At 57.2% G+C, this 19,011-nt stretch overlaps 1 protein-coding gene across 4 annotated transcripts in view; it reads right to left on the bottom strand.

Moving 5' to 3' along the window:
- Positions 1-290: 290 nt before the first annotated feature.
- The window catches only part of CPNE7 (copine 7), a 34,523-nt gene continuing 15,802 nt past the window's right edge, over positions 291-19,011 (bottom strand). For all 4 annotated transcript variants that reach the window (XM_053271240.1, XM_053271242.1, XM_053271241.1 and 1 more), the window contains exons 3-16: positions 14,081-14,263; positions 13,339-13,413; positions 13,106-13,180; positions 12,508-12,591; positions 11,700-11,789; positions 11,454-11,552; positions 9,943-10,029; positions 9,500-9,559; positions 7,895-8,028; positions 7,306-7,360; positions 5,293-5,344; positions 4,860-4,993; positions 3,944-4,180; positions 291-1,794 (exon numbers count right to left, since the gene is read on the bottom strand). In XM_053271240.1, the coding sequence (XP_053127215.1) occupies positions 1,654-1,794; positions 3,944-4,180; positions 4,860-4,993; positions 5,293-5,344; positions 7,306-7,360; positions 7,895-8,028; positions 9,500-9,559; positions 9,943-10,029; positions 11,454-11,552; positions 11,700-11,789; positions 12,508-12,591; positions 13,106-13,180; positions 13,339-13,413; positions 14,081-14,263 (1,506 nt within the window). In that variant the 3' untranslated portion in view covers positions 291-1,653. The remainder of the gene's footprint in view (positions 1,795-3,943; positions 4,181-4,859; positions 4,994-5,292; positions 5,345-7,305; positions 7,361-7,894; positions 8,029-9,499; positions 9,560-9,942; positions 10,030-11,453; positions 11,553-11,699; positions 11,790-12,507; positions 12,592-13,105; positions 13,181-13,338; positions 13,414-14,080; positions 14,264-19,011) is intronic.

The raw sequence follows: 19,011 nt of genomic DNA, 5'->3' as shown, positions 1-19,011 counted from the left end.
CCCCTCCAAATGCAAACCAACACAGACCCTGCTTAGCAAAGGGGACAGTCCGTGCTCACTCCCACAAGACCAGCTCTCCTCGCCGATAGGTGATTCCCCGGTGTCTTTGGCAGCATTGCGAGCCTTGCTGGGAGACCCCTCTTGGACAGCAGGAGGCTGCTTCCTTGGTGTCCCTCCGCACGCCTGCTGCCTCTTTGGCCCTCTGCTCTGGCCCCTGTCAAAAGCTCCCTTGCTCTAGGGCTGCTCAGCGCCCCCCACCAGCACCACAGAGGAACCGAGCACAGGCCGGGGAAACACAACATCTCTTTATTTGGCTGCCTCTCTGAGTACATCAAGAACAGTAGATTTGTCAAGAACAGTAGATTTGTCATGCAAATCTTAGGCAAACGAGGGACGACATCATCATCATCATCATCATCATCATCATCATCATCATCATCATCATCGTGAAAGACAACCACGTACCATATGGAGGAAGAGTGCCTGGCACAGTGCCGTGCCGTGAGAGCCCAGCGAGCTACATGCACAGGACGGGCTGGCGGAAGGGGCAGGAGTGCAACAGGGACCAGGCCAGGGTCCTCCTACGCAGCCAGCCGCCCCCCCCCCCACGGCACGCCATGCAGAGGGAGGGCCAGGCCATGTGCGCCCCCACTCAGGGCTGCTCTCCACCCTGAGGGGAGGGCAGCAGGGGGTTCCAGCTGCTGCCCCCTCCCAGGAGAATCAAGGCGGGCTGGATATTTGCCCCAGGGCTTGAATGGGGACGCTCCACGGCTGCGGGACGTGTCGGAGCTGCCTCCTCGGGGCCATCCTCTTGGGTAGATCTGGAGACGCTGCCAGGTACTAGTCGAGGGACCGGTCCTGCCTGCCAGGGGCCCCCTGGGCATCTCTGCTGGAGGGGAGCCCGGGCAGTTGCTCTTTATGTGTTGGTTTTATTCACTGCCTTTCTATATCGTCCCGGAGACCAACCTCCGGTAGGTTTGCCATTCTGAAGCACAACCTTAACTTCCAATTGAAGCAGTTTAAACCATCGATAAAAGCCACTTTAAAACTGATTAACTAAAAGGCCTGATTAAAAAGGTATGTCTTCAGCTGTTTCCTAAAAAAACCCCAAGAGAGACAGGGAGACTCTAATTTTGTTTGGGCGCACGTGCTTAAAAGATCCATCGGGGCCCAGGCACACAGCCCTGCCTTTTGATAATGAAACTCAGTTGCCTCTCCCCCGAGAATAATGACATCGTAAAGTCCTTTACATTACAAGACAGCAGGGAGAAGCAGCAGAGAAGGAGGGGAGGTTCCCTCCCCTGCTGCATTTCCTTCCTGGAAGAGGTCTCATCCTAGGAGGGATGGGCTCTTCCGGTGGGCCAGTGCGGGTCTCCTGCCGTGGCACTGGAAAGGGCCACGAGGAAGGGGCCCTGGCTGCGTTGCAGGCCCGCCCTTCCTGCCCTGCGAGGAGCCTTCGCGCTGGTGCCCGCCTGCCACAGACTGCAGCCGCAGGAACCATCTGCCCGCCTGGCATTCCTGGCGACGTGTGTGCTTGCTTGCTTGCTTGCTTGCTTGCTTCCTCCCTCTCTCTCTCCTTCCTGATTTCACTGGGGAATGGACAGACTGGTGGGTGAAGGGAAGACAGACAGTGCAGCAGGAGCTGGGCCCTCGTCACTGGGGTGAGTTCAGGGTGGCGTCGGGGGTGCTGCTGCCCTTGGGGCAACGGGGGGCCAAGGCCTTGTAGCTGTAATACTCCACCACTTGCTTGGGCACTTCTGCCAGCACGCACTTGGCCAGGGCAGTCGGAGAGGCCTGGAAGGCAAGAGAGGCAAAGGGTGAGTCTGTTGCTGCTCCCCAGAGACCCTGGTGGGACATGGGAGGCTGCCGTATACTGAGTCAGACCTTTGGTCCATCTAGCGCAGTGTTGCCTACACTGGCTGGCAGCAGCTCTCATGGTTTCAGGCAGGGGTGTCTCCCAGCCCTACCCGGAGATCCTGCCGGGGACTGAACCTGGGACCTTCTGCATGCCAAGCAGATGCTCTGCCACTGAGCTGCAGCCCCATCGCCTCAGGGGAGGAACTTACAGCAGGCAGTGCTCACATGTAGTTCCCATCCAAACACAAGCCAAGGTGGGCGCTGCTTATAAAAGGGGACAAATTTTGCTTCTGGTGCCCATGTGTGAATAAAGGAGAACCTTGGAGCATGTGCAAAGTGCATGCAAAGTGTTTTCCCCTCCCCTGGCCCCTGGATTGGATCTTCCCGGGCTGCCAAACATCACTATATCAATTACAGCCCTGCAAAATGGAGTCACTAGAACTCAGAGCTACCCAGAGCTGACACTGCCCATTGTGACTTCAGAATGTCATCGTGCAGAGACTCTTGCAAAGCCCTGCAAAGCCCTCCCCTCAACACACCGCCCCCAAGAGCTACAGCTTCCCTTACTCCTGAGCAGCATCAGGGATATTGCCAGGATGAGGCGGGTCTTGTGGGAGAACCACACGCACGCACGCCCGCCTGCCTGCCTCCCCTCCAAGAAAGCTGGCCTGCAACCCAGACGCCCGCTAATCACTCCTGTCACTTCTCCTGCTTCTAGCGCCAGGGCCCAAAGGGTTAACCTTGCCTCGCTGCTCAGGAACCGACAGCTTGTCTCCCAAGGCCGAAATTACTGCCAACCAAACCCAATTAGCTCTCCGCAATGGCCAGCCATTCTGTGTCTCCGGCTGCCAGAAATACCCAAGGATGGATTTTCCTTCCTCATAGGTGGCATGTGAAAGGCAGATGACATGGAGGAGAAAATCCCCAGTGGGGCTGCCCTGGACCCACTCGCAGACCCCCTTGCTTGCCCATGAGTGGGGCTGGTCTGGTCGCATGCTCATCCACTGAATCAAAGTTGGGGGGGAGGGGGCAGTGGTGGTCTTTGGGCCGGGCATGGCTGCCCATCCACAGGGTTCCTGCTCATCCCTCTGGGAAGATCTGCAGCTCAGTGGCAAAGCACATGTTTTGTATACAGAAAGTCCTGGGTTCAAGTCCTGATATCACTGGGTGAAAAGGATCCGGTTGCAAGCAGGTGAGAGGAAGAGCCTCTCCCTGACAGCGGAGGGGGTTTGCTTCTAGATAGCCCAGCCCTTGCTGACTGGGCAAGAAGCCTCTTTTTCAAGTGAGGGAGCTCTTCTAGTTAGCAGGGGGTGGGCAACTGTCCCTTTTTGCAACATGCAGCATCGCACTCCTGCATCCCAGGGCTGCTGCTGGAGTCTTGAGAGTGTGCATGTGTCTTTCCAGACTGTGAACACTTTGGGGACAGGCAGGGCTTTCAGGACTCCTCCTCCTCCTCCTCCTCCTCCTCCTCCACCACCACCATCATAATAACTGGACCACAATATGATGAATTTTAAAGAGTGTCTCCAGTAATAGAAAAGGACAAGAGTGCTAATCGAGATGGGAGACCCTGCAAAACTTCTGTCCAAGAGCAGTTAGTGCCTAACTCTTCTGAGACGAACAGCCACATTAAGAAAAGCTTGAATTGGGACTGTAGACTCTCTCTGTGTTGTTTATTTTCTGCTAAAATGAAATCAGTTGATGGAGGCCTCTTACCCTAATGGAGAGGGAAACCCAGGTAGAGGACACAGGTGTGTCTGTGTTGGAGTTCCAGTGCAGAATTCCTCTCCTCTTAGAGAGCAGATGGAAACATCTCTCTCTCTCTCTCCCCCTACCCATTCATTATGTAGTTCTTTAGGTTAAGGATCAGGTCTTTCCTATCCAAAGTGCACTTCACCAATACATCTACTTGGTATTTTGCTTCTACAAGAATCTCCATGTGCCTTCTCTAAATAGCTGCAGCAACTTAACTCTGCATTTGACTCTGTAACTGCAGTGGGCAGCTTCTTCTTTAGTGCTCTGCTAATTAATTAACTGGGGGTAAACATGGCAACCCCCCAAGAGCCTGGAGGATGGGGTGACTTACATTCTTGAACTCCCGGAAGGGCACAAACTGGACGATGTCCCGGAGGACAGGCTCGCCCTTGGGGGAGCGCAGGATGCCGTCATCCCCATCCAGGATCTGCATGTCGGTGAAGTCAGCGTTACCCACGCCCACGATGATGATGGACATGGGCAGGTAGGAGGCCCGGACGATGGCCTCCCGCGTGTCTGCCATGTCAGTCACTACCCCGTCGGTCAGGATCAGCAAGATGAAGTATTGCTGTGAAGAGAAGAGCAAGAGGAAGAGGGGTCCGGGGCGGGAATGAGAGCGGGCGAGGTTCCCAGAGCGCCCAGCCCTAGACGCATCTCCAGGTCCGTTGCAGGGATTGGGCGCCTGGCTCTCCCACAGGCGACATCTTCCGCTGGCCACTCCAGAGCCTCCAAAAGGTGGGCATTTTCTGGGCCCAACTTAAAACAAGCTAGGGAAATGCAATGTCCTGGCATCCCTCCAACCCCCCCTCCCTCGTGCCCCCCACCATCTACAGCTCAGGTCTGCGATGATGCATTAGCTGTTGTCATTAATTGATAGGCTCTACCACAAAGTTTTCAGCCATTTAGTGAGCAAAGAGCTGACCGGATCCCAGGAGGAATAGATCTGGCATGTCCCACAGTCCTGGAGTACTTGGTGCCTCTAAATAATGGAAGGGCATTGAGTTTGCCTCTTCAGGCTGTCATCAGGCGTGCAGGAGACCCCGGCGATCTCTCCGCAAGACGCCTCCTCCCACCCACCCTGCAGCTTTCCACCAAGCAGTGTGGGGAGCTTCCTGAAGTCCAGGCCTGACTAGGAGACCCCCAAGTGCCCACCTCCCCACACATGCCACCTCCCCGCACCTAGAAGCACCACCATCAGGCCACCCTCCCCTTCCTGGAACCAGCCCAGTGGACCACGGATCACTCACCGATGCCTCCTTGGTTTGTTCTTCATCGGCTGCTACCTTGGCTACCTTGGAGATAATCGGTGCCACGTTGGTTGGCCCATAGAGCTGTATTTTGGGCAGGCAGTTCTGATAGGATTCCACCACTCCCTGGATCCCTAGCAAGGAGATGATGGAGAGGGTGAGGCTAAGGAAGAGGCACCAGCATATGTCTGCTAGGGGTCAACTTGACTAGGTAGCATGTTGAATAGGGATCCAGTGGTGCCCTTTGCATGTCTAGCTGTCCTGGGGAGACTATTAGAAGGAAGCCACCACCACCCCTCCAGAGAGGCAAGGGAAATCCAGCCCCCAGTGCAGCCATGGGTGACCCGCAATGTACCTAGGGCAGGGTTGGAGTGATGCTGGGGTTTCGGGTGACAAGAGGAAGACACAGACAGGCTTGCAGCCGGTTCCTTACCTTCACACTCATCGTCGTCTGGATTGAAATTAATGGCAAAATCGTGGGAGACCTGCACAAAGAGACAAACGTCACCACGCATGAGAAACAGCCCTCTGCAGCCAGAGAGTCTGAGGTCAGGAGAGGTCACGGAGGGCAGGGCAAGGGCCACCCCAAGAAGGGCTGCAAGGGCTCAACCCCGCTGTGAGGTTTTGCACACAGAACAAGCGGTGTGCTTGGACACCCCCCAAATGCGTGGAGGATGTTGGTGATGTGGGAAGGGCCCTCTGCACATAAGCAAAGGCACTCTCTTCTTTGCGGTCACTTTCTCACATGCTAGGGTTGTGGCCTGGCTGGAGAAAATCTGTGGAACTCTGCCATAGTGAACAACCTTTCACATTCAGCCTGTCTCTGGATAAGTGTTGAGGGTGCCTGGGGAGAATCTGCAGTGGACATATCTAAGAACACCATGTTTGTTCTCTTGCTAAATATATGCTTGAGGTAAAGAAAAATTGCCCTACAGTCTGTTATCCATAAATGAGCTTTGCCAGTGAGAAATGGCAGACAGGGCTCTACGTGGCATCTTAGAGGACAGGTACCTGTGCATTTATGAGCATGAGCATTAGGGACAGAGCATAGCTCCTCTCTCAGAGACTGGCTCTTCTAGAGACCCTGGGGGCCTGGGGCCTGGGAGATAGAGACCTGGGAGATAGAGACCTGGGCATTTTCCAGACTTCGAGATTTGCAAAGGTGAAAGGATTGCAAAGTGCAATGGAATGAGGCGGGAAGTGGTTTTATCCCATCCCAGTTTCTATGTCCCTAACATGGGAAGCGGCCATAAACCGAGTCAGACTATTGGTCCATCTAGCTTAGTACTGCCTGCACAGACTGGCAGCGGCTTCTCCTAGGTGGCAGGCAGGAGTCTCGCTCAACCCTGTCTTGGAGAGGCTGCCAGGCAGGGAACTTGGAACTTTCTGCATGCAAGGTAGCAGGTGCTCTTCTTCCCAGAGCGGCCCCATCATCCCCAAAGGGGAATATCTTGCAGTGCTCACACATGTGGTCTCCCATTCAAATGGAAGCCAGAGTGGGCCTTGCTTAGCAAAGGGGACACGTCCTGCTTGCTACCCCTGGAGCAGTTCTCTAGGCCCAAGGACCACCCCAAGCCCCACGGCCGCCAAGTGGCTTCCTGCTTGGATCTAGTCCCTCTCGAGGTCCCTGCGTGTCGGTTCTGGGCCAGCTCCGTCCTGCCTGACGCAATGGCAACCTCGAGTAGCCTGTCTCCCCACCCCCACCCCCTTGCTATCTATAGCAACCAAGAGCCAATTGGATGAACCAGTGGGGGGCCCCCCAAAGCCTCCCCTCCCCTCGGAGAAATTGCACAGAGGAGGAGTCTCTCCTGAGGGAAAACGTCAAGTGGATGGACAGGCTGCCTGCTGGAGCTGCCGCCGTGCTTCTGGAGGCTGCGGAGCTGTCAAACCGTCAAGAGGGCGGAGGCAGAATGGGGCAGGTGTGGGGAGGAAGAGTCGAGAGAGCATGGCGTGCCCTGAGTGGCGCTCCCTCCCTCCCTCTCTGGCTGCGGAGGAGGCCGCTTCCTCACTTCAAAGCAGCCACCTCATCCCCACCAAGGTTGTGGCAGCCTCCTCCAGCCCTCGGTCTTCCCTAAGGGTGAGAGCTGTTAGGCCAGCCCTGCTCAACTTAGGACCCCCCCCCAGCTGTGTCTGGACTACCACTCCCATAATCCCCAGCCACAGTGGCCAATAGCCAGAGATTGTGGGGATTGTAGGCCAGCATCTGCAATGGTTAGACAGCGGAACAGTCTGCCTCATGAAGAGGTGGGTTCTCCTTCTCTGGAGTTTCTTCAGAGGGAGGCTGGATGCCCGTCCGTTAGCAGGGGCTCTAGCAGATCCCCGCAGCAAGCAGGGTGCTGGATTAGAAGGCTCCCAGGCTCCCGCCCAGCTCGGGCCTCCTCCCATTCTACAGAGCCCGACCCATCTCCCTCCCCCAAATCCAGCCTCACACATGGCCCTGACTTACCTCATAGTTGGGTGGGATCCTGGCCCCAAAGCCTAAGGCAGAGAATTTCTTGTCGCTGTGGAGAAACAGAAGCCAGGGTGTCTCAGGAGAGGTCCTTCCCGCATCCTCAGCTGGGCATAGGTCACTCACAGCGAAGGGGAAGAAGGCACAGCCTGGCACGGGCTGGAGTGAGCCGGAGAGGGCTCTGGCTGGCCGGGAGCGCAAGCCCTGAACCCGGGCATCTGAGGCTCACCGTGGGAGCCCTTTGGCACAGCTGGCTCTGCGGCACCTTTGCAGGGATTTCTAGGCAGGGGAAAGCGTGCGGCTCCCTCCCGCGTGCAGCCGTCCTTGCCTGAGTCTCTCCCCTATGCCTCTCCCAGCCCCCTTCGAAGATACTGGGCTTCCGCTTCCCCACGTGGGCTTGCAATGGGGCAGGGAGGAGGCCAAAGCACCCATCTTGGCACGCACAAAAATGCCGCCCACGTCCAAGGGCAGCGACCCTGGGGCGCCATGGCTGAGGACAAAGGGGCAAGGGGCTGAGGCCTGCTTGGCCTTCAGGGGTGTGTGTGTGGGGGGGGACCCCCACAGTAAGTGAGGCCTCGAGACCCACCTGTCATAGTCCTGGCAAATCTCCCCCACGGCAACCAGGGCCTTCAGGTATTCGTTGGGCTGGTACGGGTTGATGTAATGCAGGGAGCAGCTGTTTCGGGGGTCTCCGTTGGAGGCTGTGAAGTCAATGGCCACCTGGAGAGGGAAAGGGGGGGGCGCATTTAGCACCCAGAGGCAGCTCTTCTTGCTGGGCTAAAGGGCCCTCTGGTCAGAGCATCCCCCTTCGGGAGAAGGGCTTTGTCCCGCCGGGGCTCCTTAGCTCCGTGGAAGCAGGCCTTGCGAATGCACTAACCCGCCAACGTGGGAAATTGTGCTCTCTCCAAACAAATAACCCTCTGAGTCACGGACTGCTATTGACAGGCGGCCGGAAAAGTGGGGGGGGGCGTGGGGGGGCGTGGGGGGGAGGCTTCGCTGGATCCACAGTTCTCCTCTGCTCTGGTTTAGAAAAAGGAGTTGGACCTCTACGGAGGACAGAAGCACCCCGGGAAGGGGCAGGGCAGATCCTGCTGTAGTGACATTCGCAGGAAAAGGAGGAGAGCTGGTCTCGTAGTCGTGGCTTTGCTAAGCGGGGTCTGCCTTGGTCTGCATTTGGATGGGCAGCGCGAGAGCACAGCCTGGCGTATTCCCCTGAGGGGATGGGGCCCGAGCTCAGCGGAAGAGCCTCTGATCGCCTGCAGGTCCACTCCCTAGCAGCACCTCCAGGCAGGGCTGGGAAAGGCTCCTGCCTGAAACCTTGGAGAGATGCTGCCAGTCAGTGTCGAGCAGGGGTGGGCAAACTTGGCCTTCCGGCTGTGGCTGATCCACAGCTACACAATAAATTGTGGCTGGGGGTGATGGGAGTTGTAGTTCAACTTGGAGGGCCAGGTTCTCCCACCCCTGGTGTCGATAATACCGAGCTACCGCAGGCCTCCAGGTGTTATTGGACTTCAGCTCCAATCATCCCTAGCCCCAGTGGCCTTTGGTTGGGGATTATGGGACTCGGAGTCCAACAACATCTGGGGACCCAACGCTGAGCCTCCCTGAGCTAGAAGGCAGCTTCCGAGGTTCTTAGGAAGAACTGTCTGGGCATGTGGGGACGCCATATATTCCTCCCCCAGGAGGAGCAGCCCTCGGCCTGCACTCCCCCACCTGGCCATCAGGGGCAGCAGCAAGCAGACAGAGTTCCGGGCCACCCCCCCCCTTGCGGGGCTCCCTCTGCCACCCCCCTGTAAGCCAGCCAGCCAGGGGCCCAGGGAGGAGCACCTCCTCCCAGCAGTGCGGGCCTTTCCTCCCTGGAGTGAGTGGAGAGGCCCAGAGCCAGCAATCTGTTCCCTGAACGTTCTGGGCTCTGACTCACGCCAGGAAGGAGGCTGCTCTTCCCGAAGGCAATCTGGGCACTGCTGCTGCTGCTGCTGCCTGTTTTCAAGGGAGAAATCTGTGCCCCAAAGCCCTGGCGGCTGCAGCAGCCGGGCCGGGGAAGGCTGAGAGGAGCGAGAGGATGCCACGCTTGCCCAGAGGCGGCAGGAGCTCGGAAGCCCACGCTTGCCTAACCACCGGCTGCCCAGAGCTGGCAGCTGCTGGCCACCCTTGTGCCTAGGGGAGAATGGGGGGGGGCATTGCTACTCACCGTGAAGTGGATCTGGCAGCCGCCCATGATGTAATCCAGGAACGAGTAGACCCTATGGATCTTCCAGACAAACAAGGGGTTAGCCAGTTCCATGGGCGGGCACAGCTGGCACCCTCTGGCCGTCCCCCAGGCACAGCCAACCAAGGCAGCCAAGGCTGTGTGTGCCCAGGAACGGGGAGGGGGGGGCGAAACAAAAGAAGACACTAGCCCCTCGAACTGCCCAAGAACCTACTCTGGAGGAAGGGCCCCGCTCTGCTGCCACTAGGTGGGGGTCGCCCCTGGGGGGTCGCAAAGCTCCACGTTTCTGCTGGGCTAGGAAGGCGCCTCACCAGACCCCTGTGCCACCAGCCCCCGGTGGACCCCCCCGCTCCCCAGCGCTCTGTGTGGCCCCCCCCCACCTCCCGAGGATGAGGAAGCCCATCTGGCCCTCCCTCTGTGCTCACCTTCAGGTCGAGGAGGATGACCACCCCCGAGTTCTTGTAGTTCCTTTTCTTGAGCTTGTACTTTGGATTCATACAGTCCCACTGGATCTGGTTTGGGGAGGGGCAGAGACAGGGTCTGAGCAGGATTGCTGCCCGGGGAGAGGGCGGGGGGGGTCGCTTTCCCAGGCCAGTGTCTGGGCACAAGCCAAATGTCTGCTATGCCAGCCCCGTTGAAGCAAACGGAGCCGACTGCATAAGCGGTGGGGCGGAGAGGACCTGGCCTGGCACTGCACCCCGGCTGGGCGGTGCTGAGCGCAGCTGAGCCCTCCTCCAGGGGGAGCCCTCCCCGTGCGGAAGCCGGCCTTGGCACATCTTCTCGGGGCATGCGCCTGCTGCACCGGGGCGGGCAGAGGCCAGGCTTGAGGGACTGGTTGCTTTCTGCTAGAACCCCCCAAGATTCAGAGGCTCAGGGAGGAGCAGAGCCCAATGCCGACGGCGGGCAGCTCAGAGGCCAGAGCCAACGGGGACCCCGGCACAAGGAGAGACTGGAGTCACCTGGACAGAGGACAACCCTGAATTGAAGGTGGCCCCCTTAAAACATACAGGTTAACTCTAGGTTAGACTATTTACCCAAAAGCCACCTAATGGCGCAGCGGGGAAGTAACTTGCCTAGGGAGCAAGAGGTTGCCGGCTCGAATTCCCACTGGTCTGTTTTCCAGGCTATGGGAAACGCCTCTATCGGGCAGCAGCGAGATAGGAAGATGCTGAAAGGCATCATCCTCTCATACTGCGTGGGAGGAGGCCATGGTCAACCCCTCCTGTATTCTACCCAAGACAACCACAGGGCTCTGTGGGTGCCAGAAGCCGACACCGACTCAATGGCACAACTTACTATTCACCCCAAAGGAAGAGACGACTGAATCTAAAACGACCTCCCAGTTCCTATCAAAGAACTTGGCAAAAGTCTTGGATTCAGGTAAATAGAGCACAAGGACAAATCTGCCTCAGAGTGACTCCAGATCAGGGATTCAGACCCCAAACCCTCAAACTGGCCAGGGGAGCCACAGAAAAACCTGGCCAAAGGCTGAGACACAAACCAGGTCCATGAGCCCAAGGCCAGCCATGAAGGGTCTTTCCCTCCCCTTCCTGAAGTCTTAAGGAACAGCAGGTTGTGCCAGCACTTTGGAGGATAAAGACCCACTTTACAGCCAGGAAACAATGAGGCGCAGAGATATGCAACTTGCCCAGATAGGAACGCACCGCACTGCAGGCTCGTTGCTGCTGTTGCTCTTGTTCAACACTGCTGGGGGCCACCCAACCTGGCTGATCTCCTGCAAACCCCCTCAAAGATCCATCGGTCAATCCCAGCCCACCTTCTGCTCACTCCCCTGCACTGCACGGTCAAGTGGATCACTAGCTACCCCCCCCATTTTGCTTGGTATCCGAAGCGGGGGGAGGGGGGGGGAGGGAGGGAGTTCCACTTGATGTGCCCCACATGCTTCTCTTCCTTCTCCCTGCCCCACAACACCAACCTTGTTGCCCCCCATAGCTTTCTGCATCTCCTCAAAGGTGGTGTAGAACTCTCCAATGAAGTCGTGTTTCCCTCTGGAGTCATAGTCAAAGACGACACACTGGGGGGAGAGGGGGAGAGAGAGAGAGAAGCGCTTAGGCCAGGAAAAAGGGTGAGAAAGTCCTTTCCGGCCAGGATCCGGCCTCACACTCCGTAGCCCTGCCATGCATTAGCCAGCCCTGGGGTCCACAAGGCCCCGGGCTCTTACCCTCAGCTTCCGCTTGTCCTCACAGCTGCACAGCGAGTTCAGGGACACTTTGAATGGCTCCCAAATAGGACTCAGGTTGTTCTTGACAAACTGTAAGACACAGGCAGGAAAAGGGGTCTGTGGGAGAGAGGCGTTCTTGGGGGGCTCTTGGGAGAGGCTCTCCCTATGCGGGAGAGGCATTCCTGGAGGCTTGCCAGAGTCAGAGCCTGAGCATTTCTCAAGAGTGCCTGCAGACCTTGCTCTAAACAGCCAAGCTAGGCTGGTATGGGGGGTGGGGGCGGACGGGGGGGGACTTTTAATACAAGGACGCATCTGCTCTTGTAGAGCTGAGTGGTCATTCTGTTCTTCCGCTGGCTTGACTGGCCCTGGCATGGTCTGGCTGGGTTCTTTGGGGGGGGGGTGGAATTAGGAAGGGCAAACAGAAGGACCTCTTGGCAGCTGCCTCAGCAGGTGAAGGCGTCTGCTTAGCTGATGCCAACACACGGCGCTGCCTTCTGCTGAGTCAGACTTGGGGGCCATCTAGGAGTGCCTGCTCTGACTGGCAGCAGCAATCCAGCCAGGACCCCGTCAGCTGCTGCTCCAAACCGGCCAGGGAAGGGCCTGAGCCCAGGAGGGTCTTCTGCGTGCAAAGGAGGGGCTCCGCCACGGGTGCCTTCCCAGCCAGATCTTGGGAGCTTCTCCTCCTGGAAACCTTTCCCCAGCATGATCCAGAGGGCCAGCACCAGCAGCGCCTGAGCCCTCCCCTCCTCTCCCCTCCCCCTCCAGCTCCCCCCTCCCTCAACGGGGTTCGGACTCCGCTCCGACTTGCCTCTGTGCGGTGCACCAGCTGCTCGCTCCCATCGTCGTTGATCCGGTAGATCTCCAGGAAGGGGTCTGACTTGCTGAAGAGGTCCTGTGGGGAGACAGGAGGAGGGCCGCCTTATCCGCCTTCACCCCACCCCTCCCCGGCACCCCCTTGAAACGCAGACGACGACGACGGACCTCTGCAGGCTCTGAGCTCCCGGCTCCTAAGGGACTGAGGCGGGCAGGTCCCCCACCCCCAAATAAGCTTTGGGCGACCCCGCCCCACACACTGCCATGGCCGGCGGGAGAGGGCCCCCTTCAGCGTGCAGGCAGGAGGAACCGGGGGCAGATTTCCAGCCACCCTGGCACAGGCCCTGCCTGCCTTCCGGGGCTGCCCCCCACCCAGACAGCTTTGCCCGCCCACCCCAACCCATCCATCGGGCCAAACTTCAGCAAGGACTTTGCCTTCTTCTCCTTTCAGGTGCCACAGCCCTGGCCTGGCCCCAATCCCCCCTCCCCACAATGCCCTTGCTCCTAAGCAGGAGGGCCCAGGGATTCCCGGCTTGCCCAGAGGGTGGGTCAGGCAGGCCCACCCCACTCCCCGCCCCCCACACCCCGCCTACCTTGTCATCTAGCTTCTTGGCCCGGAAGAAGAGTTCCACGAAGCCGTTGTCCCCAGAAATCTCCTCAGAGGTGACCTGTGGTGGGGTCAAGAGGGAAGCCGGCCAGAGGTCATTCCAGTGGGGATTACGAGGGGCTCAGCCCCACGGAGAGCGGGAGGCTGTCCTCAGATACAGAGGGCCCAGGCAGTGGGCAAGGGGGGGCGTGGCGGGAGCAGCAGCAGCAGCAGACTCACCGTGATGGTGGACTTGCCGGCGTATTTCCCATACTTCAGAAACAGCGGCTTGCTCACCCTCTTCTGGGCCACGATCTACAAAGCAAAGCAGGAGCTTCTGACTTGCCAGTGTTTGTGGTTCCCCTTCACCTGCGAGATGCAGCTTGATTCACTGACAAGATCCGCCTCTCTGCCCGGCAGGAACCTCAAGGTGCAATTCCTCCCGCTCTCTGCCCAAGGCTCACGCCATGCCCTGGGAGAGTGCTGGAGGGCCGGCCTTGTGGTCTACCCATGTGGTTTCCTTGGTGAAATACAGGAATGGTTTGCCATTGCCTTCTCCCGCGCAGTATGACGCCTTCTTCGTCGCCACTGAAGCGATGGTCTGCCTCCTGCACCTTCCTATATCGCTGCTGCCCAGTATCGGTGCCTGCTTGCTTTAGCTGGGCAGCTGGGGTGACCTTCTCGCTTTGGGTTAGGGTGTCCTGGGAGTAGACCTCCAGGCATACTTTGCTCAGCCCCCCGAGGAACACCCCACCACCACCACGATGAGGCAGCATAGCAGGACCTGGGGTGGACTTGCGGTAGCAAACATGAATCGTCCCCTTTGCTAAGCAGTTGTGTAACCAATGGTTGGAATAGGAAGGGCATTTAGGAAGCCAAGAGCCCTGGGAGGGGAAAGGTACCAGGACTGTGCCCCTGCCCATCCCCACAGCACTGCCCCCCTGCACCCACAAGTGGCCACCCTGCGCCGGTCCATGCATACCTGGCCCACAGTACATTCCATGCCCCCCAGGAAGTCATCGTCATGGGTGCCGATGCTGCTCTGCCCATGGCTGTCGTACACCTCAAAGCGCAGCTTCTGCACCTCCTCGAAGTAATAGTCCACCATGAAGACCTTGGCAAAGACGGGGTTCAGGTTGCTCTTGATGACCTCAGATCTTTCCACCTGGAATGGACAGAAGGAAAACCAGACAGCTGAGACTGACAGGGACCAGGACGGGGGGGGGGCCGTGGAAAGGCAGCCAGCCCGCCGGGCCTGGATTGGAAGCACTAAAATCCAAGCCCCGCCTTTGACACAGAGTCCCTTGATTAGCCTCGGCCAAGTCCCTCGGCCTCTGCTCCCCTCCTGCAAAATGTAAAAAAGAGTGACCTACTCACAGCAGAGTCACCTTAAGTGGTGCAGCGGGGAAATGCTTGACTAACAAGCAGAAGGCTGCCAGTTCAAATCCCTGCTGGTACTATATCAGGCAGCAGTGATCTAGGAAGGTGCTGAAAGGCATCATCTCATATTGCGCGGGAGGAGGCCATGGTCAACCCCTCCTGTATTCTACCCAAGACACCCACAGGGCTCTGTGGGCACCAGGAGTTGACACCAACTTTGGCACACTCTACTTACTCACAGCAGGGTCCCTGTGAGGGCGAACCCAGGAAAGATTGTGCAGCGTTTTGCAAAGCAAAAATGGCACAGCTCCAGTTCGCTTCAGTGGGGCCTGTGCAGGAGATATTCCTGGCAGATTGTTCCCCCGCAAGCTCGCCCTTTGTGCCGATGTCACAAGATGAGCCCCCTGGCTTCTCTCCAGCCCAGCAGCCTTTTCGCCCTCTCTGCCCGAAGTTCCTCTCAGGGGAGGAGGCAGGCAGATTAGCCCCAACAATGGCTCTGCTTTCCCCCACCTTGATTACGCAGCAGAGGGCTTATCCATTTCCTTCCCCAAACCCTGATTGCATTTGAGTTTCAATGAGGCAGCCGGAGGGAGGCCCACTCAGCGGCAATCGATTCCCTGAAAGCTCCTTTATCTCAGGAAACCTCCCCAAATATATCCCCCCTAATGGACGGGGATTTATTCATTAGATGCCGTAACGGTGTCAGCTCCAATCTCCTCCATGTGCCATTCTGCTCATCCTGGGGCCGATGCTCACCCCCCCTTCAAACGGCCTGTGCGGCTTCGTGCTGAGAGTCGCCCCCCCCCCCGAACCTGGAATCCTGGGAAGGACCAGTTGCCTCTCCGTCGTCCTACCTGGAGGACTGAGTGGGATCCACTGCTTCATGGATCAACTCAGTCAGAATAATGGTGGCGTTGGTGGGGGGGGGGTGTTCTCACTAGGCAGGAGCTGTTTCAAAGCAGCCCCCCCCCCGCAGCTTTGATTGACACCAGGTGGGCCTGAGGCTGGGTCAAGCTGTGCTAGGAGCTGAGGGCGGGGGCGGGCGGGCGGCTTTGGAGGAAGCGCCTGCTGCTGTGCTCCAGAAGTCGGGGTTGCTCTTGCTTGTGCCTGAGCCCTGGAATTCCTTTCCTCCCCAGCCTTTCTTTGCCAAATGAAAGGCAGCCAGGTTGGACTCTGGGGCATCTCGGAGAGACCAGATCACTCCTACCTGAAAAGTTCTGCACTGGTTGCCGATAAATTTCCAGACAAAATACAAAGTCTTGATTATAACCTATGAAGCCCTACACAGCTTGGGCCCTGCTAGGTATTTAAGAGAACGTCTTCTTTGCTATGAACCCCACCGCCCTCTGAGATCATCAGGAGAGGTCCGTCGGCAGTTTGCCTTCTCCGCTGCTGCTCTGAAGCTTTGGGATGTGCTCGCTGCTGAAATAAGAGCCTCCCCATCTCTGACAGCTTTTAAAAAGTCTTTAAAGACGTATCTGTTCACCCAGGCTTTTAATTATGGTTTTAATGCTGTTTTAAAATATTATTTTAAAATGTTTTAGTTGTAACGTCTTAACTTTTTTGTTGTTCTTTTGTTTTAACTAATGTTTTACTTTTTCTGTTTTTACTTTGCTGTAAACCACCCAGAGACGTCGGTTTTGGGCGGTATAGAAATGTGTTAAATAAATAATAATAAATAATAATAAATAAATGCCAGCAGACCCCCTGCAAAGATCCCGCTTGGCTTCCCAAGGAGCAGAGAAGGGGCCGTGGATGGGAGTCCCTTCCTCCTGGGTCGCTCCAGGGGCCTGGGCAGACCATCCCGGGGGCAGGCTGAGCGAGCCACAGGTGTCCAGCTGTGGAACTCACGCAGCTCTGCCTCCGCTGCCCAGAGCGGCGCTTTGTCCCCGGCAGCCCTCAGGTGCTCACGGAGGAAGCTGGAGTCCTGGCCACATTGCTCCACGTTGTAATGATTTTTAAATAACGGCCAAGTACAAAACGGTAACTTTATCAATGTCAGGGCCAAACACCCCTTCGGGAGAGCGGCCAAAGTGATTTTCCACAGCCATTAATGCGGGCCAAGACAGCCGGGCTGCCTTGGAAATGCAAGCGCCCACTCCGGCATCGATTTCCACCCCGCCCTCCTGGCACAAATGGCGTGTCTGCACAGTCTGCTTCAGAAAATAAATTAACCTCAGGCAGGCCGGCTCATGCCAGGAAGCAACGAAGCCTGGGGCTCAGACCTCTCCCTTCTGCAGGGTCCCTCAGTGGGGCGGCCTTAGGAGTGCTCCCTGCTGCATCAGGCCGAAGGCTCACGTCTCCCAGCACCTCTGTCTCCGGCAGAGGGCCGCCAGAAGCCCCGGGGAGCTGGCAGGCCAGGCAGGAGGGGACCAACACATCCCTTGCCGGCCCCAGATGAATGCCGCCTCTGAACCACACAGGAGAGGGCTGCAAAGGGGGCCGCGCATGTGACTTATGCCTCCAGAAATGCTGCTGCACAGGGGAAATCTGCTGATGCAGGAGGCAAGAAAGCCTTGTTTGGAGTCAGGCCCCACTGGAAATAGCAGGGAGTGCCCCACTGCAGTGCTTGCCATGGCCCCAGCCCTGAAGGGTAGCAGCACAGAGTCTGGCCGTATGGAATCAGGCAGGAGGCTGGAGGAGCCAGTCCTAGCTCCATGGAGACCCCAGAAACACTTCTGACTGAGCCCCATTGTGTAAGATGGGTAACAGAGGAGAGCTGGTCTGGTGGCAGCAAGCAGGACTTGTCCCCGTAGCTAAGCAGGGTCCACCCCGGTTACATTTGAATGGGAGACGTGATGTGTGAGCACTGGAAGAGATTCTCCTTAGTGAGTATCTGGGAAAAGAAAGTTCCAAATTCCCTCCCTGGCAGCCTCTCCAAGAGAGGGCTGAGAGAGACTCCTGCCTGCAACCTTGGAGAAGCCGCTGCCAGTTTGTGCAGACAATACTGAGCTAGATCGACCAATGGTCTGACTCAGTATATGGCAGCTGAGCTTCCTATATCCCTAAGAGATTTATACCCTGCAGGACTGGTTGGCATGGCTCACAAAATCAGTAAACATATGAAACCATATAAAGTTAATAGGGATTAAAAGCCAGTGGAAACCCCAGCTCTCCAATTAGATGGTCTCTTTCACAGCAAGGACCTCGTCCTTGAAGTGGCTGGGAGGAAATTGATGGAGCAGAGGAGAAGACTTGTACTTTATAAAACACCGTTGACATTGATTTGTGCTCTATAGGAAGAACAATAAGAACCTCAGAACAGCCCTACGCTGGATCAGGCCCAAGGAGGCCCATCTAGCCCAGCATCCTGTTTCCCACAGTGGCCCACCAAATGCTCCTGAGAAGCCCACAGGCAGGGGGTGAGGGCATGCCCTCTTTCCTGCTGTGACTCCCCTGCAACTGGTATTCAGAGGCATCATACCTCTGAGGCTGGAGGTGGCCCACAGCCACCAGACTAGTAGCCATCGATAGACGGGTCCTGCATGAATCTATCTAAGCCCCTTTTAAAGCCGACCAAGCTGGTGGCCATCACCACATCCCATGGCAGAGAATTATGCATTTAGGTGGGGCCTTGAATATGCATTTTGGAGTTGGGGAGACCAACTCTTTGTCTTTCCGATTTTCAGAAGCTGGAAGGTTGCTACATCCAGGCATGAACTGGAGGCATGAACGCTTGGAGTTCTGCTCAGTTTCCAGGATTGCCGCTGTAACTGTTTTATAAATGTTGTGAGCGGCCCCGAGCAGTAATGTACTGGAGGGGCAGAGTATATTTTAATTAATTAATTAATTGGTCACAGTTGGTCACAATTAATTAATTGGTCACACAGCCCTTCTCCTTCTCCTGCTCCTTTGCTCAAGCCCTCGAGGTCCTTCTGACACTAGCCAGAATCCCAAACTTAGGATTGCCAAACAGAGGTGCGCCTAGGTAATTTTGGAGCCTGGACCTAAAGGCCTTTGGAGCCCCGCCGCCCTCCTGCTGCAAGTTAAGCATAATCTTTGAACACGTAGGTTCTTGAGGGCACAAACCACACCACCCAGGACAGACTAAATAAGACGATTGGGGGACCCCAGCGGGTGCGGAGGCCCTAGACCCTGAAGTCCAGGCGTAAGAGCGCCTCTGTTATATTCTACTGAACTCTTCTCCTGAACCTTTAGCAGCCTCTTGCAGACACTGGCACGGAATGAAGCAGACCTCCATGTCCGGAAAAGCTTCACTGGCTGATTTCTGCCGATGAAGCTCCTATGAAAGGCGCAGGAGCAGGCTGGGATGTGTTCTGGTCAGCTGGCAACCTCAGGTCTGGGTTCCCTTCCTAGATGGCCCGGCACTTTCCCCCAGACCTTGGCCACAAGGACTGAAGGCTGCTGTGTGGGCAACTCTGCTGCCAAAGGGGCTCCCACGGGCAGACGGGCGGCTGCGTTTGTGTGCCTGCTGCTGCAAGGCTAACCCAGAAGCCCTTAAAACCCCTCATTGTTCCCCTCGCAAAGGGAGAAGGGATTAGTGGGAAGAATGCTATCTCCCCGCAACACCCG

This window comes from Hemicordylus capensis, chromosome 9, assembly GCF_027244095.1.
Source record: "Hemicordylus capensis ecotype Gifberg chromosome 9, rHemCap1.1.pri, whole genome shotgun sequence".
Taxonomy (NCBI): Eukaryota; Metazoa; Chordata; class Lepidosauria; order Squamata; family Cordylidae; genus Hemicordylus; species Hemicordylus capensis.
Note: the sequence above shows the minus strand (reverse complement) of the source record. Positions and strands in the feature narration are given on the sequence as shown.